The sequence below is a fragment of the Lutra lutra genome, chromosome 5, assembly GCF_902655055.1.
Source record: "Lutra lutra chromosome 5, mLutLut1.2, whole genome shotgun sequence".
In the NCBI taxonomy this organism is placed as follows: Eukaryota; Metazoa; Chordata; class Mammalia; order Carnivora; family Mustelidae; genus Lutra; species Lutra lutra.
In genome coordinates this window covers 8,650,635-8,674,858 of record NC_062282.1, presented here as the reverse complement: position 1 = coordinate 8,674,858, position 24,224 = coordinate 8,650,635, and the positions used below count along the sequence as shown (strand labels likewise).

General features: G+C 42.0%; 1 protein-coding gene across 3 annotated transcripts in view; it reads left to right on the top strand.

The window, feature by feature from the left end:
- Positions 1–706, top strand: part of CTNND2 (catenin delta 2) — a 915,285-nt gene extending 914,579 nt beyond the window's left edge. For all 3 annotated transcript variants that reach the window (XM_047730983.1, XM_047730982.1, XM_047730984.1), the window contains one exon: positions 190–706. In XM_047730983.1, the coding sequence (XP_047586939.1) occupies positions 190–450 (261 nt within the window). In that variant the 3' untranslated portion in view covers positions 451–706. The remainder of the gene's footprint in view (positions 1–189) is intronic.
- Positions 707–24,224: the final 23,518 nt, after the last annotated feature.

Sequence of the window (24,224 nt, the reverse complement as noted above, 5' to 3'; positions counted from 1 at the left end):
GCGTGTGGACCCAAGAACCAGCTTTTGAAAGGAAGGGCAACCAGCAGCTTGCAGTGTTTGCAGACACGCGGTGCTGGTGGTCGCAAGGGCGGAGGCCCAGCCTTCCTGGGAGGCTCGAGCACCTTGGGCATGGGGAGGCTGCGTCCAGGGAGAGCGAACCAGCCCAGGTGGATCTTCTTTTCTGTGCAGGTTCCAGCACAGCCCGTCCCACAGGAGCCCAGCAGGAAAGATTACGAGACCTACCAGCCATTTCAGAATTCCACGAGAAACTACGACGAGTCCTTCTTCGAGGACCAGGTCCACCATCGCGCTCCCGCCAGTGAGTACACCATGCACCTGGGACTCAAGTCCACTGGCAACTATGTCGACTTCTACTCAGCTGCCCGTCCCTACAGTGAACTGAACTATGAAACGAGCCACTACCCCGCCTCCCCCGACTCCTGGGTGTGAGGAGTGGGCGGCGCGAGGCGCTCCGGGAACAATGCATGTGCATGCATACCACAAGACATTGCTTTTCTTTCCCCCCCTGCAAATTTAGTTTGTTAAAGCCTGTTCCATAGGAAGGCTGTGATAACCAGTGAGGACCTATTATGAGCTCTTTTAGAAAGCTAAATGAACCGAACGTTAGCTTGGAAGTCAGTAGGAAGCTGGAGTGATCCTGACCAGGACACTGTACAACACCTTTTTAGTTGGAGCTGTAGGGTGTGGTGTAAAAAAAAAGTGCTTTGCCTTGAACGTGGCAGAAGGCAGCAGAGGAGACGGGCGGGGTGGTGGGGCGTGAAGGTTACCGTTAAGCACAAGAGGCGGCGTAGTTCACACACGTTAGAGGGACGGCTTCTCACGCTTTGTTTTCTCTCTTCATCCGTTGTGATTCTAGGCTTCAAGTTGCATTGGGGTTCCTCTGTACAGCAAGACGTTTCTTGCCTTTTGTTAATGCATTGTTGTAAAGTATTTGATGTACATTACAGATTAAAGGAGAAAAACGCATCGTGTATATTCTACCATGCGTAGTGTTTCCTCATCTACGGTTCTAAATATTGCTTCGATTTCAAACTTTTGAAAGATGTATGGATTTCCAGTTTTTCTTCTCTTTTCTTTCTCCCAGTATGTTTTAACAAAAAAAAAAATGGGAAAAAAAGGAATATTTAGCAGTATTGTTCGTTCTGATCTGTGAATTTGTTTGTGGCAACTAAACAAGGCATTCAGCAGTTTCTGACAATTAACATCCATCATTCCACATTCCTTGTCAACAAAGTGCTTTTTCACTGCCTAAAATTTTAGATGTAGATATTTGAAATAGATTTTTTCATTTATACCAGTTTTCTTTATGATGATACAGTGTTAAAAGAAAATAAATTACAATTGATCTGTCATCCATATTTGCTAAGAATGTCTATTTCCAAGGACCTATCTTACAAAATACACATTCTTGCTTGTGTGTCTGTGCGCGTGTGGGTGTGTGTATGTCCTCGTATGTGTAAAAAGGACCTGTGTGAGATTTTATTTTGATAGAAGCTATTTCATCCGCTGTTCATCTTGTACAAGCTTTGTTTCTGGTTTTTGGTATCAATGTACATCGGTTTGTTCCTCTTGTACTGCATCTACTTTCTGACCATCTAGTGACTCAGGATATTAGACCAGTTGAAGTGAAGTTATAGGATTTTCACACATTCACACATTCTTGGATACCACCTCTTTCTACAGGTCCATTTCCTTCCACGTTTTATGCCCTCAGAACACAATAAACCATGGCCAACTCAATAATTTCACTTTGGGGCCAATTACTTGAAGTATCAACAGAAAATGTAAACTGCTCGCCTTATTACCCCCAAACTTTTTGTTCATGTGGCAGGGAGCAGTGGACCATTATGGATTAGATTATTAAAATTGAACTTGAAGCTAATGTTAGACTAGTGGTTAACAGAGCTAAGAAATAAGGCTAACCATTTAAAAGAACATGGGCTGTGGGTAAATTAGCTTTGCTCTCTAGATGCAAGTGACTGAGGCCAATAGGTGCCTAAGTAAATGTTAACTGTTCTTGGAAAAAATAAAAATTAAATAACAAAAGAAATTGGCTGCCATCTTCCTTTAAAACTTGCTCCCCTTCACGCTACACAGCTTAATTCAGCTCTAAGTCCAAAATCAGCGGTTCCTTCCCCAAATTTAACAACAATCAAAAGATTTTTTTGCTCATGTGTGTTTTTGCAAGCAAAAAGCTAATTTCCCCGAATAGAGCAAGAGACGGAAATTTACATATGAATTTTCCTACAAATTACCAGCAAGCTGGACCTTGTTGCACCGTTTCCTCCAGGACTCCACATTTTGGTGGGTTCCCTCACAGGAATGTTCCAGCCCCCATGGAGAGAGAGAAATCTACAGCACTGAGAACAATGTGTCCACTTCATTCGTGTCATAGAACGAACTAGTGAAGTTCATCAAGGCAGATAGGACTCATGCATAACCTCATTGAACTTGTCCAAAAGAAAACAGTGGGACTTCTTCCTGGCTGGATTGTACACAGGGGAATTACTACATGTCCTAAAATGTCCTTCTAGCAGGAATTTCATGTTTCCTTGATGCTTTTGAGTCCATGCCTTCCCTGCATTTGTGACCTGGGAAGACCAAAGATGCCTCTGCAGCCCATGATTCTTCTGATGGCACGTTATGTGGGGTTGGGATGACCAATTCAGCTGGGAGCCTCTGGCTTCAGAGGTAGAAGTAGGAGGAAGAAAATGAAAAATGTTTGCTGTTATTCAAAGCAATCCTCTTATTTTCATCCATACACGTATATACATACACACAAATAAATAAGGAGAGAGAAGTGATTGATAGGTGATAGATGATCTAGATATACGAGAGATAGGTAGGTAGACAGATCCTAGACAGATAGATGAGATGTCACATGAACTATGAAATGACCTAAAGCCCCCAGCAGGCTCCCTTGGTAGTAAAGGTTGATCAGCTGGTGATTTGTTATTCCTAACAAGGGCTGTATTGGATAAAAGCTTGCAGTGGCAAGAAACTTTTGTTTTTGTTTACATGGTACTAAAGTGACCAGATCCGACACCCCCCACCCCACCCCTGGCCCTCTGCAAGTAGTTGCCTCTTGGGTCTACAAGAGCCTCCAGATCTTGAATTCTCTACTGAGATGGGAATGGTGTTTTTCAGAGCAAAGTAAGGAAGAAAAGGAACTAGAAATTTTTTTCCTCTCAATCCCTGTAGTGGGCCATATACATACACCCAATGCATTTAATAGGTTGTAAAATCTTGACATTATGTATGAAAAATAGACCCATTTTTTTTTCACTTGAGAGTTTTGATCACCAGGGACTGATGAAAGGAATAACTTAAACTATTACCACCTTGAATGATATTAATATTTAAAAATAAGATCTTTTAATATTGATTCAGGTTTCATACCACACACTAATGCTTTAATCCAAATTATCAATTGGGAGTTTGACAATAAAATATCAAACAGGTTTATAAGAAATAGGGTGACATAGAATGTCACATCACACTTGGTGCCAACTAGGTGAAGGTTAACCACTGATGATTCATTTCATACTAGCAAAATTCATATATTACAGAAAACAGCTGTTACCAAAAAAGCAATGTTAAATTCAATGGCAAAATAAATTTCAATTCCTTTGGTTTGTTTCTTCCACTTACTTCAGCTCCTCTTTGAGAACCAATTTCCTTTCAACTGATGATTCGGTCCCTTCAAAGGGAAAGTGGCAGCTCTCAGGTCAGGATCTTCATTAAAATGTGATGGTCTCCATTCCTTGGACAGAGCTCGTTGGAAGACCTTATGCACATCAGCTCCTCTCAAGGCAACATACTGTTTTGTAACATGTAGAGTTAAACAGGAAGAAGGATCTGAGATGTGGGGACAATCCTTGGCCTTACAAAGTTGAGAGACCAAGACCTCCAGTTACTTACAAACAACAATGACCGCGCTCCCAAGTGATGACCTCACATTCTTCTCCAAACCAGAGAACTAATACAAGCACCCAGTTCAGGTCTGGCAAGGCAGACGCTTGACCTCAGTGTCTCCCGTCAGTTCCACAACAAGCCACCAGGCTGCACCTACTGTCTCATCAGCCACAGAGGAAGAAGGAACTAAAAAAAAAAAAAAAAAAAAAAAAAAAGAACATGCAAACCAACAAAGCACACTAGGAAATGGTTAAAGTGGGGTCTTAAGAGTTTAATCTTAAGACAATGGAATTCATGATGTGAACTCCAACAATGGCTACATTAGCATCACACATTGAACACTTTTTCACAGTATGTCCTTGCTTGGTTCCTCATAAAATGAAGACAAATGCTTCGATGATGTGCCTGGTACTCTATTAGAACATGCATACATAAGAGAGACTTGTCATCCCAGGTGGTGCTGACAGCCATTGTGAGAGATGATAGAAGATATACATAGTGCTCCAGACCTATTTCTCCACCAATGCACTCTTGGGGTTTGGGTTGAATAATTCTTTGGGGGAAAGGTGGAAGGCAGGGTGGGATACTTATCAGCATCTCTGGCCTCGACCCACTGGAGGACTATAACATCACCATCTGCAGTTGTGACAATCAAAATTGTCTCCAGATGCTACCAGATATCCCCTGGGGGGCTCAAGCAGCCCCAGTTAGAACCACAGCTCCAGTGCAATGTACAAGATGCTTGTTGCAACTGAGCACAGGGATGCACTCCCAGCTGGGTGACCTGAGAACACCACAAAAAGAAGACAGTGTTTGGCTAGAACTTAAAGAATGGATAGACTTCTGATGAGCAATAATGGAAGCATTTCTGGAAGAACATGAGCCAAAAAGATGTGGAAAGTATAGAGAAATGGACAGGGCACAACGTGCAACAAAATTAATTTTAAAATGAGGAAGAGGGGGAGCTTGGAGAGAGAGAGAGAGAGGTCAAGCTGCAAACAAAGTTGAGGCTCCTGAAAGTCATATTACAGAAACTCTGAAGATTTTTCACAGCATCTTTGCAGACTCTCTGGGGGTGCGTGCGTGGTGGTTGTAAAGGTAAAGTCTAGATCGGTGGCCCTCACACCAGGCATCAGAATCACCTGAAGTACATCTGAGCAATGTGTTCAAACATTCAGTATATGATTGGATAGGGCTGGGACTGGCTGAGAGTTTTCATTTCTGACAAGTTCCCAACCATGCTGGGGATGGTGAAAGTTCATGGGCAACCAGCATGATGCCAAAGGACACAATAGCATATTGGAGGTGGGGTTTGGGGAGAACAAGACCAGTGCACTCTTGTCAAAATCAGAGAGTTGTCTTAGGAAGAGAGTAGAAAGTGTCACTGGTGAGCACAGAGAAGGACAAGGAGGAAGACCACTGAGAAGAAGCCATTGAGTATGGTAATTTGGAGACCATGCAGGGCCTTGGTGTGTCGTTCCAATAGCAGGTTAGGGAGGGTGTATACCGGGGAGGGGGGGCAGAAGCCTGAGAAGCTTGGCAATGAGCTATTGATTGTGATGAGACTCTGGCCTGAGACAGTCACAAATTGAATGACGGCTTGTTTCAGGATAGCACTGGAAACTTGTAAAGCAAGGGCCCATGCTCAGACAAATGGTTTAAAAACAAACCCTTCCTTGCGTGCAGCCTTTTCTTGCTTTCACTGTGTTTTAATGGTCATTCAGCTTGTCCTACCCACTACCACTATGTAGGTTCTTAATACAACCTGCCCTGTTTTTGAGATGAGGGGAGTAAGATGCAGTGATATCATGTAGCTGGCAAATTTTGCTGCTGGACCTAAAATTGAGGCTTTTCTACTAAAGACCATAATACCAGGATGCCTCTTTGAAGAAAGGTGACCTTCCAGCAATGACTTCAGAGAGGATCAGGAGTCCATAAAGCAAAGGGGCCAGAGGTGGAGGAAAGCCTGATTCCCCAGGATCCACCCTTTACCCAGCACTAGTCCCACCATGTCTCAGGCAGTGGGACTCCAAAGTCCAAGAGGAAGGCTGTCTGCTGATCCCACAGTCTGTTGGTTCATCTTACATCCTACACAACCAGTGCCTCCCATGTCAATTACTGCTGCCATTGATTTCACTTCCAGATGTTCGTCCTTAATATCCCACCCACCTCCATCTGCTCCAACCTGCTTAAGCCTGAACTTCGTGGAGCCAACAAGATGCTTTTTTTCAGAAATTCTAGTTCGAGAGCATGTCTGTTCCATGACCACAGCCTCCCCTAGTGACCAGCTCAGCAGAGAAGTCTGGCGCCCATTTCCAAATGGCTGCCTGTCTTTATGCTCTCATACTAAAGAGCAGACAGCTATGAGATAACCACACAGCTAAGTCACAGAGCAGAGGAATATGAACTGGCCATTATGGGAATTAAACCCAAATCACTGACCATGTGAAAAGTGAACTTGAACTACATGAACTAACTTTTCATGAATGGAAAAATTATCACAATACCACTGACTGTGTGTACGTATATGACTAACTCTTAATTATGAAGGATACAGTTGCAAATCACACACATAACAATTGAACAATTGAACTAAACCACTCCAAAAGTTAGTGGTTTTTCAAAAAGAGAGAGAGAAAAGGATTTATTTTGTTCAAGAATTTGCAGTCTGGACGGGGCTCCGTGAAGACAGCTCAGTTCCATTCCACTCAGAATCAGCCACAGAGGTGCGAAGGCTGGGTTGGAGCCACTTAACGGCTCAGTCACTTAAGTATCTAGCACTTCTGCTGGGAAAACTCAAGTAGCTGGGGGCAGGAAGAGCTGCAGCCCCTCAGGCATTCTGTGAACTATCTCCTCATGCCTGTCCAGCAGAGATGCTTCATGGGGTCAAACTTCTCTATTGTCTCAAGTTGCCCAAAATCTGTCCCAAGAGAAAGAAGCCAGCACAAAATTCAAAATGCATTCTATTAGTCAATGCAGTAGCAAAATATTGCCCAGTTTCCGAGGGAGGGGGGAGAAAATAGATTCTATCTCTTGATATGGGAGGGAGGCGAGATTCTGAAAGAGCATGCAAGATTGGAAACACTATTGTTAGCTTTTTGAAAAAATCTTCTACAAAACTGATAACACTTTACCTTTTAAACTTTGATCAGGATTTCTTAATGGCAAAAGCAATAAGTTTTACTATAAGAAGTTAAGAATTAATACTATAACTCACAAAATTGGGATAAAACAGCCATGTAATTTTGTCAGAAGGAAGGGTTTGGATCTTGGGTTTGTGTTTCCTCCAACTGAATGAGAGCAAGAAAGCATGTGATGACTCTTGTTCCTGGCAGCCATCTTGTCACCATGAGGGGCCCAGAAAAAGCTGAAGTTAAAGCTGAGGAAGACAGGGTAGATATATAGAAAGAACCTGGCTCTCTTCTCAGAGCACATGAGAACCACCAAATTCCCCAGAATATTCCGCAACAGGTAATCATTAAGTACTCATATCCACATTCTAGAGATTCTTCTCCTGCCCTCACATAGGAAGTAACCAAAGGCTGATCTGATTAAAGAAATCTCATGAGAAAGAGTTAAATATTCCCATCACCATTTCCTTAGAATAAAAGCTCACATATCCTAAAATTTAATAAAATAGAATTAATAATAAAAAAACTGAAGCATCAATTTTGGTAAGCATAAAGGCACTCCACAGACACCTTTTCTAGCCATTGTCCTAATAGATCTTATTTTTTAACCCTAGTAAAATAGGCTACAGATTCATGATTGAATGGGTTTGACATTTATGTCATTGCCTCAGTACACTATCAATATCAGATGACTTGGGGGTTTTAAGCAATTATGTTCTTCATATGTTCATGATCTATAACAAAGAGAGCAAATGGAGGATGATTAAAGGCTTGGAAGAGTGAGGAGGAGCACAGGTCTGGTGTACTGAGCAGTGACACAGCTTTTCTCTGGGTTGGGCTGTCTTTGGAAATGCACAATTTTGAGAACGGGAATGTCTCCAAGTTATATGGCACTTTACCACTTCTTCTTATGCTAGCAGACACCCCTTCCATTATCAATGCAATGTAATTGTCACCTTCCTTTTCCCAATTCCCAGCCCCACAACTTCTGAGATGAGCTCCGGAACACTGGTCCTTGGGACCCTCTGAAGATAAAGAGCATCCAGAACCTTTGCAGCAAATGAAACATTGATATAGATGAATGACTTCATCTTTTAATTGCCAGGTGCCCAAGGATAGGAGCTCCCCTGGGTCCACCAATAACTACTTCCCTGGTCTTAATACATTCAGGGAAGATTTCCAAACAGATATCCTATTCACCCAAAACCCAATATTCTGAAAGGAAGCATTACTTGTTTTCCCAAGAATTTTTAAACTTAAAAAGCAACAGCTGGCAATAACAGGACCTGCGCTAGCATGTGCTAAATGGCATTGACAGGATGCTGTCAGAACCTAGGAGAAAAGTCCAGTAAACTGTTATGAAATGGACATAAGTGGAAGAGAAACTGTTTTTAAGTGGCTCCATTTTGTTTCAAACTGTACCACAGATGCTGAAAAAAGTCAGAAACGAGATTGGCAGTACCTTTTAGGTGGAAGTTCACTGGGGGTTCAAAGTCACTAACCCAGTTACTAAGTAACCTGAGCAATTGTATGCTATTAATGTTGACCCTAGCAAATTTGGAAAGATAGTGACCAGAGTAAGTAGGAGAGAAGATCAGATTTTGTAAACTGAATTGGACTATAGCAAGAAATCTTCCCATCTTGTTAATATGCATACATAGGTAGTATTTAATTAGGGTTCCCAGATTTAGCAAATAAAAATACAGGGCATTCAGTTAAAATGGAATTTCCAGAAAACAGCCAATGATTTTTTAATATGTCCCACACGATATATGGAACATACATACACTAAACAATTTTTTCATTGTTATCTGAAATGCAAATTTAAATTGAGCCATTATTTTTCTAGGGAGTAATGCTTCATAGAAAAAATGAAAATAAATTCAAGAGAAGGAGAGGAGCAAGATAGCAGAGGAGTAGGAGACCGAAATGTCATTGGGTCCCAGGAGTTCAGCTAGATAGTTATCAAACCATTCTGAACACCTACAAACTCAACAGGAGACTGAAGAGAAAAAGAGTAACAATCCTAGGAACAGAAAACCAGTCACTTTCTGGAAGGTAGGACGAGTGGAGAAGTGAATCCAAGGTGATATACAGGAAGAAAGACCACTGGGGGAGGGGCCAGCTCCCCACAAGCAGTGGAGCAGTGGAGAACAAATTCAGTTTTAGAACTCTGCTCCACTGAGGGTCGTCACTCCAGAGGCTAAGCAGGGGTGGAGCCCTCACAGGGATAGTATGGTCTCAGGACCCACAGGGACACAGAAAGACTAGGGGTGTCTGAGTGTGGCAGAGCTGCCAGGTATTGGAACAGGGAAGCCAGAGCAGGGAGCCAAGGAGTGAGCTTTCAGTTCAGGGTTACCTTACACTGAGATCTGAGACCCAATTGGGCCACTGCCCTTCAAGAAGGGACCACACAAGTGGCAGATCCAGAGAGACTCCTTCCTTCCTCCTCTGGGAGGGGTAGCATGGGAGCACTCAGCAGAAATCTACTGGGTTTGGAGACTCCAAACAGGTCTATGGACCAAGATAGAAGTGCTGTCATAGGCCAGGTGAGTGCAGAATGCGGGTGGAGACCAGGAAGATGGGAGGGATCGACCGCTTTTCTCTGAGGGTGTACTAAGGAGTGGGACCCTGAACTCTCAGGTCATCCAGGCCGGAGATTGGGAGGCCACCATCTTCATTCCCATCCTCCAAAGCTCTACGGAAAGTGTTCAGGGCTCTAATAGCGAACCCAAAAAGATTACTTAACCTGGCCCCTGGCAAGGGAGGTGCAGTTCCACCTCAAGCAAAGACATTTCAGAATCACTGCAACAAGCCCCTCCCCCTGAAGTTCAGCAAGAACATCCAGTCAAGACCAAGTTCACCGATCAAGGAGAAGAGTGGAACTCTGAGCTAGGGGAATACAGCACATAGAATTCATGGCTTTTTCCCCATGATTCTTTAGTCTTCCAAAGTTAAATTTTTTTATTTTATTTTTTTCTTATTCCATTTTTCAAAAATTTTCCTCTTTCCTATTTTAACATTTTTAACTATTTTATCTTATCAATATATTTTTTAAAAATCTTCTTAAATTTCCTTTTTATAGTCATATCCTATCTTTTCATTGTATTTAACCTTATTTTTTGTATACACATAAGTTTTCTTTTTTTTAAATTTTGGGATATAGTTTCTTCCAACAGATCAAAATATACCCTAAATCTAGCACACGGTTTTGTTTTAGTCTCCAGCCTGATCACATTATTTCCTTTTTTTTTTTTTCTTTTTTCAACCAACTTCTTGTCAATTCCTTTTTTAGGATCTTTTTAAATTTTCATCTTTACAGTCATATTCCATCACTTCATCGTGTTTACCCTAATTTTGTGTGTGTGTGTGTGTGTGTGTGTATACATATATATAACTTTTTCTTTATTTCAAATTTTGGGAGGCAGTTTCTTCTAATAGACCAAAATACACCCAAAATCAAGTGTGTGGCTCTGTTCTATTTACCAGTCTCTCTCTCTCTCTCTCTCTATAGATATAGATATAGATATAGATATAGATATAGATATATTTTTTTTTCCCTTCTCCCCACCCCCTCAGTTTTGGGTTTCTTCTGATTTGGTTGGCATATATTTTTCTGGGGTTGTTGCTACCCTTTTAATATTCTGTTCTCTCATTCATCTATTCTTATCTGTATAATATGACAAGGTGGGAAAACTTACCTCAAAAAAAAGGACAAGAGGCAATAATGATGGCTGAGACCTAATCAATATGGACATTAGTAAGATATCAGATCTAGAGTTCAGAATGACAATTATAAAGATTATCAAGGTGCTAGCTGGGCTCAAAAAAAGCATGGAAGATACTAGAGAATCCTTTCCTGGAGAAATAAAATCCCTTTCTGGAGAAATAAAAGAACTAAAATCTAACCAAGTTGAAATCAAAAAAGCTATTAATGAGGTGCAATCTAAAATGGAGGCTTAGGGCACCTGGGTGGCTCAGTGGGTTAAGCCTCTCCCTTTGGCTCAGGCCATGATCTCAGGGTCCTGGGATTGAGCCCCACATTGGGCTCTCTGCTCAGCAGGGAGCCTGCTTTCTCCCCTTTCTCTGCCTGCCTCTCTGCCTGCTTATGATCTCTCTCTCTCTGTCAAGTAAATTTAAAAAAATCATTAAAAAAAATAAATAAAAATTAATAAAAGTTTTTTTAAATGGAGGCTCTTACTGCTAGGATAAATGAGGCAGAAGAGAGAATTAGTGATATACAAGACCAAAGGATGGAGAATCAGGAAGGTGAGAAAAAGATAAACAACTACTGGACTATGAGGGGAGAATTCAAGAGATAAGTCATACCATCAGATAAAACAATATTAGAATAATTGGGATCCTAGAGGAAGAAGAAGAAAGAGAGAAGGGGGGACAGACGTTATGTTAGAGCCAATTATAGGAGAGAATTTCCCTAATTTGTTGAAGGGAATAAGCATCAAAATCCAGGAGGCACAGAGAACCCCCCTCAAAATCAATAAAAAGAAGTCAACACCCATCATCTAATAGTAAAACTGACAAGTCTCGGTGACAAAGAGAAAATCCTGAAAGCAGCTCAGGACAAGAGGTCTGTAACATACAATGGTAGAAATATTAGATTGGGATCAGACCTATCCACAGGGCTCTGGCAGGCCAGAAAGGACTGGCATGATATATTCAGAGCACTAAATGAGAAAAATATTCAGCCAAGAGTACTATACCAGCTAGGTCATCATTAAAAATAGAAGGAGAGATAAAAATCTTCCAGGACAAACAAAAAAGAATTTGCAAACACCAAACCAGCCCTACAGGAAATATTGAAAGGGGACCTCAAAGCAAAGAGAGAGCCTAAAAGTAACAGACCAGAAAGGAACAGAGACAATATACAGTAGTAGTCATCTTACAGGCAATACAATGGCACGAAATCTGTATCTTTCGATAGTTACCCTGAATGTAAATAAGCTAACTGCCCCAATCAAAAGACACAGGGTATCAGAATGGATTTTAAAAAGAAAAAAAAAAAAAAGACCCATTCATATGCTGTCTGCAAGAATCTCATTTGAGATCCAAAGACACCTCCACATTTAAAGTGAGGGTGTGAAAAACACTTTAAAATGCTAATGGACATTAAAAGAAAGCTGGGGGTAGCAATCCTTTTATCAGAAAACTTAGATTTTAAGCCAAAGTCTATAATAAGGATGAGGAAGGACACCATATCATACTTAAAGGATCTGTCCAACAAGAAAATCAAACAATTTTAAATATCTATGCCCCTAACATGGGGGCAGCCAACTATATAAACCAATTAATAACAAAATCAAAGAAACACATCAACAATAATACAACAATAGTAGGGGACTTTGACATCCCCCTTACTGAAATGGACAGATCATCTAAGCAAAAGATCGACAAGGAAATAAAGGCTTTAAATGATACACCAGACCAGATGGATATCACAGATATATTCAGAACATTCCATCCCAAAACAACAGAATACACATTCTTCTCCAGTGCACATGGAACATTCTCCAGAATAGATCACATCCTGGGTCACAAATCATGTCTCAACCAATACCAAATGATTGGGATCGTTCCCTGCACATTTTCAGACCACAATGCATTGAAACTAGAACTCAATCATAAGAGGAAAGTTGGAAAGAATTCAAATACGTGGAGGCTAAAGAGCATCCTACTAAAGAATGAATGCATCAACGAGGAAATTAAAGAAGGATTTTTTTTTAATTCATGGAAACAAATGAAAATGTAAACACAACTGTTCAAAATCTTTGGGACACAGCAAAGGCGGTCCTGAGAGGAAAGGATATAGTGATACAAGACTTTCTCAAGAAACAAGAAGGGTTTCAAGTACACAACCTAACCCTACACCTCAAGGAGTTGGAGAAAGAACAGCAAAGAAAGCCCAACACCAGCAGAAGAAGAGCAATAATAAAGATCAGAGCAGAAATCAATGAACTAGAAACCAAAAGAACAGTAGAACAAAGAAACTAGGAGCCAGTTCTTTGAAAGAATTAATAAGATTGATAAACTCCCAGCCAGACTTATCAAAAAGAAAAGAGAAAGGATCCAAATTAATGAAATCATGAATGAAAGAGGAGAGATCACAGCCAACATCAAAGAAATACAAACAATTATGAGCAACTATATACCAGCAAATTTGACAGTTTGGAAGAAATGAATGCATCCCTAGAGACATATAAGCTACCAAAACTGAACCAGGAAGAAACAGAAAACTTGAAAAGACCCATAACCATAAGGAGATTGAAGCAGTCATCAAAAATCTCCCAACAAACAAGAGCCCAGGGCCAAATGGCTTCCCAGGGGAATTCTATCAAACATTTAAAGAAGAATTAATACCTATTCTCCTGAAACTGTTTCAAAAAAATAGAAATGGAAGGAAAACTTCCAAACTCACTTTATGAGGTCAGGATTACCTGATCCCCAAACCAGACAAAGATCCCATCAAAAAGGAGATTTGCAGACCAATATCCTTGATGAACACAGATGCAAAAATTCTCACCGAAATACTAGCCAATAGGATCCAACAGTACATTAAAAGGATTATTCACCACCACTAAGTGGGATTTATTCCTAGGCTGCAAGATTAGTTCAACATCTGCAAATCTATGTGATACAATACATGAATTTAAAAAAAAAAAAAAACATGAACCATATAAGATTCTCAATAGATGTTGAAAAAGCATTTGACAAAGTACAACATTCTTTCTTGATCAATACTCTTCACAGTGTAGGGAGAGAGGGTATAAACCTCAATATCATCAAAGCCATCTATGAAAAACCCACAGCAAATATCATTCTCAATGGGGAAAAATTGAGAGCTTTTCCCCTAAGGTCAGGAATATGGCAGAGCTCTCCACTATCACCGCTGCTATTCAATATAGTACTAGAAGTCCTAGCCTCAGCAGTCAGACAACAAAAAGAAAAGGCATCTGAATCAGCAAAGAAAAAGTCAAATGTTCACTCTTTGCAAATGATACTTTATGTGGAAACCCCAAAAGACTCCACTTCAAAACTGCTAGAACTTGTAGAGGAATTTAGTCAAGTGTCAGGGTATAAAGTCAATGCTCAGAAATCAGTTGCTTTTCTATACACCAACAACAAGAGAGAAGAAAGAGAAATTAAGGAGTCAATCCCATTTATAATTGTACCCAAAACCGTAAGATACCTAGGAATAAATCTAACCAAAGAGACAAAGAATCTGTACTCAGAAAACTAATGAATACTCATGAAAGAAATTGAGGAAGATACAAAGAAATGGAAAAACATCCCATGCTTATGGATTAGAAGAACAAATATTGTGAAAATGTTTGTGCTACCTAGAGTGATCTACACATTTAATGCAATCCCTATCAAAATACCATCATCTTTTTTCAAAGAAATGGAGCAAAGAATCCTAAAATTTATATGGAACCATAAAAGACCCCAAATAGCCATAGGAACATTGAAAAAGAAAATAAAAGTCATTAGCATCACAATTCCAGACTTCAAGCTCTATTACAAAGCTGTAATCATCAAGACAATATGGTACAGGCACAAAAACAGACACATAGATCAAAGGGAATAGAAAAGAAATCCCAGAAATGGACACTCAACTCTATGGTCAATTAATCTTCAACAAAGCAGGAAAGAATGTCCAATGGAAAAAAGACAGTCTCTTCAACAAATGGTGTTAGGAAGTTGGACAGCCACATGCAGAAGAATGAAACTGGACCATTTCCTTACACCACACACAAAAATAGACTCAAAACGGTTGGAAGACCTCAATGTGAGACAGGAATCCATCAAAATCCTTGAAGTGAACACAGGCAACCTCTTCGACCACAGCAACTTTTTCCTAGAAACATTACTAAAGGCAAGAGAAGCAAGGGCAAAAATGAACTATGGGGATTTCATCAAGATCAAAAGCTTTTGCACAACAAAGGAAACAGTCAACAAAACCAAAAGACAACTGACAGAATGGGAGAAGATATTTGCAAATGACATGCCAGATAAAGGAGTAGTATCCAAAATCTATAAAGAACTGTTCAAACTTAATACCCAAAGAACAAACAATCCAATCAAGAAATGGGCAGAAGACATGAACAGACATTCTGCAAAGAAGACGTCCAAATGGCCAACAAACACATGAAAAAGTGCTCCACATCACTTGGCATCAGGGAAATACAAATCAAAACCACAATGAGATACCACCTCACACCAGTCAGAATGGCTAAAATTAGCAAGTCAGGAAATGACAGGTGTTGGTGAGGATACAGAGAAAGGAGAACCCTCCTACACTGTTGGTGGGAATGGAAGCTGGAGTAGCCACTCTGGAAAACAGTATGGAGGTTCCTCAAAAAGTTGAAAACAGAGTCATGACCGAGCAATCACACTACCGGGTATTTACCCCAAAAATAGAAATGTAGTGATCCAAAGCGGCACGTGCACTCGAATGTTTATAGCAGCAATGTCACAACAGACAAACTATGGAAAGAACCTAGATGTTCATCAACAGATGAATGGATAAAGAAGATGTGATACAATAAAATACTATCCAGCCATCAAAAAAACCCTGTAATCTTGCCATTTGCAATGACATGGATGGAACTAGAGGGTATTATTATGCTAAGCAAAATAAGTCAATCAGAGAAAAACAATCAGAGAAAAACAATCTCTCAGATATGAGGAATTTGAGAGGCAGGGCAGGGGGTTGTGGGGGTTAGGGAGTGAAAAAATAAAACAAGATGGGACCAGAGAGGGAAACAAACCATAAAAGACTCTTAATCTCAGGAAACAAACTGAGGGTTGCTGGGGAGTGCAGGGAGGGATAGGGTGGCTGGGTTATAGACATTGGGGAGGGTATGTGCTATGGTGAGTGCTGTGAAATGTGTAAGCCTGATCATTCACAGACCTGTATCCCTGAAGCAAATAATACATTATATGTTAATAAAAAATAAATAAAAACTAAAAATGTTTTTAAAATAAATTCAAGAATCAACTACTTGATTAATCTCAATCATCATAGATGTGGCAGAAATATACATATATAATGGTGAATAAACGGGAATAGAACTCAGAAGCCCTACTTGTGTAAACTAGTTAACTTCTGGGTCACCATTTCCCTCGTAGCACATCGGGGTGTAATACCTGTTCTGCTTCCATTTTGCAGTTTTTGCAAAGTTCACATCCGGCTAATAACCAATGGCATGGTGGTAAATGTTTAACAATGGAGTCTCAAGGGTGCCTGGGTGGCTCCATCATTTAAGCGGCTGATTCTTGATTTCAGCTCAGGTCCTATCTCAGGTGGTGAGATTGAGCCCCACGTGGGGTTGGCTTGAGATTCTTTTCCCCTCGGCCCCTCCCTCAGCTTGTGCAATCTCCCGCTCTAAAACAAATAAATGAATTTAAAAAAATTAAAAAACATGGAGCCAAGAAAGAAAGGAGGGAGGAGGGTGGGGATGGAGAGATAAAGAGAAAGGAAGGAAGGGAGGAACAGAGGGAGGAACACAAGGAAGGAAGGAAGGAAGGAAGGAAGGAAGGAAGGAAGGAAGGAAGAAGGAGGGAGGGAGGGAAGGAAGCCGACCTCCTTGATCTATAACACCTGTCAGTGTCTGTACGTAAGTGCACACAATACCACCAATTTCGTACTGCCGATTTGCTGCCGCTGAACGCGAAACGGGAAGTGGTACTCAGTAACAGAGCGACACATTGTCTCCAGGGTACAGTAAACTCTGTTATGAAATGGACGTACGTGGCAGGAAAACTTCCAAGAGCACAGGCAATAAAATGTAGTAAAAATAATCATGCTGTGTAGGGTACTGAGTTTTTATTACCTTTATTTCTTAACTTTATTACCTGTATTCTTTAGTATAATTCATTTAACCCCAAGTTTATGTAATGTGATAACTTAATAATGGCTGTATTTAACAACCGGCTTGCATATTCCTGAAAATTTTACCATATGGTCTTACGAGCTGAGCGTTACAGGCCAGCAGCCCCTGCACTGCCCTGAGATGATACCAGAAAGGGGCAGCCCGAATGTGTGTTGCTAACACTCACTCACTCAGCCAACCTCTACTGAAGTTGCCATGTGAGAGGCACGATACCAAACTCCTTGGGAGATGGATGGAACCAGGAAAGCAGTGCTGTGAATAACCCCCCACCCCCGCCACACACACCAAGCTCTCTAAGGGGGCAGGTCTGCGAGGAGGAGAAGAGCACTACTAGGTAGGTGGAGAGCAGGGCAGCCATGACCCAAGCTCGTGGGGAGCGGCAGCTATGGGGCAGACGCCCTGCCCCGAAGTCAGACTCCCTGCCCCAGAAGTCAGACGCTCTGCCCCGGAAGTCAGATGCCCTGCCCCGCAAGGAAAAGCCAAACTGAGGGTGATGGCTGGAAGACCTTGGGTTGGGGGTATAGCAGTCAGCCTGGCTGCAGGCTCTGTGGGGGACCGAGGAAGGGAAAGGCTTCAGGTGGCAGGAGGGGAAGAGGAGTTCAGGAAAGGCTCCGTGTTACAGAGGGACTGGCAGAGGAGAGGGCAAAGTGTTGCCCAGGGAACGCCTCCCTGCCCCTCCACCCTACCACTCCATGCCAGCGGAACAAGGACAGGTCCCCAGCCTGAGCCTACCCATCCTGTAGGGCTTGTAAGCCTTGGATTCTGGAACAGCCCACAGAAGAGAAAGCAACCACGAAAATGACATGCCACGTTTCTTATTTTAGAACAATAATTAGAACAGGATTTGCAACCTTGAGGGGTTGTGGCCATTGCTTGCAATACCAGCTATGATGTTATGCAGTTATTTATGGCTGCTTCGGGTAAATAAATTACCCAAGTGTATTTGTTTCCTACAGCTGCTATAACAAACTGTCACATGTTTAGTGGTTTAAAACAACAGGTATTTATTAGGTCCAAAAGTGAGAAGTCCAAGATAGCTTGGCAGAGTTGTGTTCTTGTGTTAGGGGACAGGAGGGACCAGTGGTTATTGGAAATCCATTTCCTTGCTCTTTCCAATGACTACAAGCCGCCTGTTTTCTTTGGCACCATCTCTAAAGCCCAAAGTAGCAGCTTCCATCAAATCTTTCCTCTCTCTCTGCCTCTCTGTCTCTCTGTCTTCCACCACCCTCTTTTCTCTTATAAGGAACTTTTCGATGATACTGATAATCTTCCTGACTCAAGCTCTTTAACTTACATCTGCAAAGTCCGTTTTGCCATGTAAGGTGTCATATTCACCAGTTCTGAAGATTAGCACCTGGATATCTCTGGGGGTGGGGGTGGGGGGGATGTCTTTTAGTTGGTCCATCACATCAAGATTTTTGCTATATTACCATCATAGAGTTCATGTAAAAGACAGTCTTAAAATAGCTTCTTGCTGTATTGATACCTAGATTTCTAGAATAAGGGCCTAAAATAATCTAGTTTATATTAAATTCTTGGGGAGGGGGATAAACTCATTTATTTCCTGTAGTGATATACTTCCAGACTCCCTGAACAGGTGGCAATTCTTAAATTTCTGATTAAAAAGAAGAAAGACTTCTGTTGCTAAATGTATTTATTTTAATTAATATTCATGCATCTTGAGGTGGGGGGTGTAGGATAGATTAAAGCAAATAAAACAAAAGGAACAGGAGGTAGAATGAAAGAGAAGCCCTTGCATAAGTGTAACAAAAGGTCCAGCACTTGAATTCTTTCCAGTGTTATTGAGGTGTAACTTACAAAATTCTAAGATATTCAAAGTATATAATGTGATGATGTATCATCTGTGAAAGGATCCCCTCCACATAGGGTTGATAAACATGGCTTGCATTAAATTCTGCTCAGAACTGGAATCATAACTATAATGAGGAATCTTCCATTTTTAAGGCTCAGGCCATGAAATCAGCTTATTTGCAGTCTGGTCTGCTGACCGCAGAGGTGGATGAAAGTTCCCAGTATGGGCAGAAGTCGAGGCATAAATGTCCCCAGGGGATCCCTCAAGCCTGGTTCTCCAAGAGAAGATGGCAAGAAGCTGGTCTCACAGCACCCTGAGGTAACCCCTACCACCCCCACCGTCCCTGCAGGCCCGTGCTTTCTGACTGGAGGCCTGATTCTGGGGCTTCACTCTGGCTTTGCCACATTGCCCTACCATCTCATGTTTAAATGCTTCTTTGAAAGAGAACAGCTTCCTACAAGAGAAGCATGTCAGCAAAGAATGGGGTAGGATGCATTGGGCTCACTCAGCACTACGATGTGAAAGAGATTGCTTCGCCCTGAAATCTGCCTGCCATTCATATACTGAAGCCCCAAACCCCAGTATCTCAGAATGTATCCTTATTTGGAGATAGGGTTGTTAAAAAGGTAAGTAAGCTAAAATGAGATCCTTGAGGTGGACCCCAATCCACCTTGTTTCTTATGACTGGTGTCCTTGAAATGAGAGGAAACGTGGACACGGACAAGCAAGGAAGGAAGTTGACGTGAGCCCCCAGGGAGAAGATGGTCATCTGCAAACCAAGGAGAGAAGCCGCAGGAGAAACCCACCCTGCTGACATCTCCAAATGCCAGCCTCCAGAACTCGAGAAAATACATTTCTGCTGTTTAAGCCTCTGGTCTGTGCTATTTGGCTATGGAAGCCCGAGCTGACTAATACGAGAATCAAAGGTGGCAACAATGAAGCCCATCAGCCTCTGGAAAATTCTAAAATGAAACATGCCCTCAAGCAACATGTCTTAGTGTTGATGGGGTACTCGCCGTGAGAACTGTATTTGAAGGCATGGCTGACAATTCGTCCTGAGGCCACTCAGCAGGTGACAGAGGATCCTGCCAGCTTCCCAAACTGGGCTTCATGACGCTTCCCCAAACATCACAGCATTCCCTGACCCAGTCCGTGTCCTTGCTGGGAAGCCAGGCCAGAAGGGTCCCCGATGCTCTCCATCCCCAGCCCTAGGTGAGCGCTGAGCCAATGGCATCCCCATCTCTCCCTTGCTCCTTCCACTCTGCCTCTGTGCAAACCCTTCCATTAGCCCCCAGCCCCCTCCAAGGATCATGCCTTTCCTGGGAACCCCAGGAGCCTCAGAAGCTTCTCTCTAGTCCCATTTGGAGATGCAGAAGTTTTGCCATGTGATAAATGTGATCAAGAATGTGATATTTTTAAGATTTGCTAACAAAGTGCCTTAACTTTGTGTACTGAGTTGAATAGTGCCCCTGAAAGTTCAGAATGTGACCTTATTTGGAGATACAATCAAAGTCAGGGTGGAGATGAAGTCTTACAGAATTAGGGTGAGCCCCAAATCCAAAGAGCATGTCTTTTTTATTTTTTTTTAAGATTCTATTTATTTATTTGACAGAGAAAGACACAGCAAGAGAAAGCACACAAGCAGGGGGAGTGGGAGGAGAAGCAGGCTTCCCACTGAGCAGGGAGCCCAATGTGGGGCTCTATCCCAGGACCCTGGGATCATGACCTGAGCTGAAGGCAGATGCTTAAAAAGACTGAGCCACCCAGGCACCTCAAGCATGTCCTTTTAGAAGATGAGCACAGAGAAGAATCCATGTGAGGGTTCCAGCAGAGACAGGAGAGACACAAGCCAAGGAATGCCACCCATCACCAGCAGCCACCAGAAGCTAAGAAGAGACCTGGAATAAATCCTCCCAACGTCCAAGAGGAACCACACTGCCCACACATTGATTTCTGACTTCTAGCCCCCAGAACACCAAGAGGACACAATTCTGTTGTTTGAAGGCACTCAGTTGTGGTCATTTGTAACAGCAGTCCCAGGAAACTAACATACTTTGTTTAGGAAAGATTACATCTAATAGTAAGGGAGAATCTGACCTCCTTCCTGACCTTTTCACTGCTGACTCCCTTTTCAGTCTTACCCTCCCTTCCAGATCAGTGGGAAAACCCTGAGCTCACACACTCCTTTGAAACAGTGGGAAATTCAAATCTCCTGTACTTGGGAGATTTTTTTGTAATCCCAGCCTTTAGCCACTTATTAATAAAGCCTCAAACCCACTCCCTCTGCTCTGCCTCAGTCAACCTGGACCTGCTTGTGCCTACCCAGCTCTTCCTGGAAGACCTTTGAGTGAGTAATAAGCCTCTCACATTCTCTCGGTGCATGGGAGTCATCAACCTCAATATACAAGCCAAATTTGGGGTGGGGGGGTGTCCTTGGTGCTTTTGCAGAGGACACTCAGCACTAACAGAGGGGAGAGGCTTCTCTGGGAAAGATATGGCACTGATTGACTGTCATGTGCCAAAACCAGTAGGATCCCAAAGCTCTTTCTCCAGCACCTGCACCATTAGCCTTCAAGTGCAAGTCAAACATAGACCTACCTGTCTCCTTGGAGTTCATGAGAAGAATTCCAGAGGTCATTAAATCAGGCTGACACTAGAAAGAGCTGAAAGAGGGTCTCTGACAACCTTGCCCCAACGATGGCACCATAGACCTGGTGTCATATCAAATTTAACAAAGTTAACTCAATTAGCAAGCAGATGATGGCAGCAATGTGACATGAAGAAGAAGAAGAAGAAGAAGAAGAAGAAGAAGAAGAAGAAGAAGAAGAAGAAGAAGAAGAAGAAGAAGAAGAAGAAGAAGAAGAAGAAGAAGAAGAAGAAGAGACAAGTCCTGTAAATCTATTTTGTGTCTGAGCACATCTCAGCATTTCTGTTTTCATTCTTGGCATTCTCCTCTTCAGGCCAGATGCTAAATTAAGTTTGAAGACATTTCAGGTCTTCATCATTGATCGGACTTTTTGGCACCTGGAGGAGGAATTAAAGAAGCAGCAGCTGTGATTTCAAAGGTACTATCTCTAAGCTAAGAGTCACCAAAAATAACAAGCAAACTTTTCAGGTCTACGTGTCCTTGGTCCTTGATATGTCAAAGTTGGCTGTCCTGAGCTCTAAGCACAGATGATTAAGGAAAGCAGTGGTCTCCGTGACTCCATAGCTCCTTGCATGGAAGAAAGGAGTGGCTTCCAAGTTGAGGCTTTACATTAAGCAATAATATTAAATCTCCAACTATGGGAGAGTGTCCCTCTCCTGAACAGCATCCACAGGACTAAAAACCTGACCCAGGCTTCAGTTAGCAAAATGGAATTAATTTACTCATGTAAACGAAAGGTCCAGAAGTCAGCAGACTCAGGCCTGGTTGGATTCAGGGACCAGATAAAGTCATCATGGGCCTGTTTGTCTGGATCTCTCCACTGTCTCCCCCTGTCCTAGCTGTCATATCCAGGTTCAGATGTAATCAACTCTAGGAAGTTTGTCTTCTCAGCTTTAAATCCATTAAGCAAGACTAACTCTAAGAAGCCACGGCAAAAGTCTTGGGGCATCTCCATAGTTGTTATGGAGTCACATGCTCATTCCTGAATGAGTTATTGTACATGGAAGAATGGAAAGTTCTGGAGGCACAAAGTGTTTGAAGATTATCATGTCCTCCCCCCATTGGCAAAATAAAACTACTGCACTAGACAAACATCTAAGGTCCCTTCTCATGAATTTATTCTGATACCTACAGTTTTGCTTTTCACATAACCAAAACCTCAACGATGTGTTCACTTCTTTTTTTTTTTAACATTTATTTATTTGACAGAGATCACAAGTAGGCAGAGAGGCAGGCAGAGAGAGGAAGGGAAGCAGGCTCCCTGCCGAGCAGAGAGCCCCATGCGGGGCTTGATCCCAGGACCCTGGGATCACAACCTGAGCCGAAGGCAGAGGCTTTAACCCACTGAGCCACCCAGGCGCCCCACGATGTGTTCACTTTTTGCTACAATGCCTTGGTTTTGAATTTAGACACGATTTTGAAAATACCATCAATTTCCTGCAAGTATAAACAACCACTAGTTCAGCACCTCACCTCTCACACTCACAGCCCGTCCATTTATTTGCTTGTTTTTTTTTTTTTTTCATTCTTTCTCACCCACTTTCAAAGTTCTGCATAACAAACGTAGCTTCTGACCTGTCCATAAAAATCTCACCAAGTAATTCCTGGGGATGAGTGAAGTGTACCTTTCAGATATCTGAATATATACCTCTGCCCCAAGCACTTTACATCAGAAACTCCAAGTGTTTTGCTTTTGATTACAGGCCAGAAATAGGCTATTTTCTGTTAAAAAGAGGAAAAAGTCAATGGTACTCTATTAAAACAGCATTTCCTATCTTCCATGACCAGATCTTGTCTACTTGACTCCTGGGAGCTGCTTGCCCCACTTGCATCCTGGCTCAGAGTTGACACACTTGAGAGTGTCAGGATTTCCATTATAAGCCACCACTACCCAAGCTGCCTTCAAAGGATGAGCCTTTATCCATAAAAATGGCCCTCATCTCTGCACCATGCCAAGTGTGCTCATCTTTCAAAAGAATGAATTACAAGTGCAGTGGGCACATGTTCTGAATGTCAAGGAATGAGAAGTTATAAAATTAATGAAACCAGATGCTGTTTCAAATCTCCTATTAGAGAAAGCCATTTGTCAACTGAAGCAGTCCCATACCTTGATTACAAATGTCCATCTATGGAAGTGTTTATGAAGCCTGGAAACTTGTTCAGAAAATATATGGTTTGTATAGTGCTGACACAGTCATTAAAATATCCAATAACAATCACTGACTAACAAGAGGTTTTATTTCAAACAGAAAAATTCGTACAGTTGACAAGAGCATGAGATAAGATGCAGAATAAGTAATGCCTTCTCTTTTTTCTGATCTTCAGCATTAGTCCATGACATATGCATATAGGTAAGGACTCTGATCTACTGGGAAGAAGCTATTTAAACTTAACCTTCCTTTGTTTAATAAAGCAATATCCAATTTTTGTGTACATCTTTGGTAATAATCTACTGCCCAGTCAAATAATAATACAATCAAGACAATGAGTTTTATAAATAAGTATAGCCAACTCTGGCCGTTGGAGGAGAAATAGAAGGTGTTTGCAGGATGGTTGGGAGGACTAGTGAAATGGAATTGTGGGTAAGACTTGGGATGCAATGCTTAAAACCCACCCACCGAGCTGCCTGGCGAGGAACCCCTGCTTCTGCTGCTGACTCTGGGCACAGAGGACATGGCTATGATGGCACAGTCTACCCATGCAACTTATGCACCAAGGAGGGACCTTGTTAGACAGCTGTGCAACCCCCTCATCTGGGAGGATGGATTCTGCCCAGAGCCTCCTTC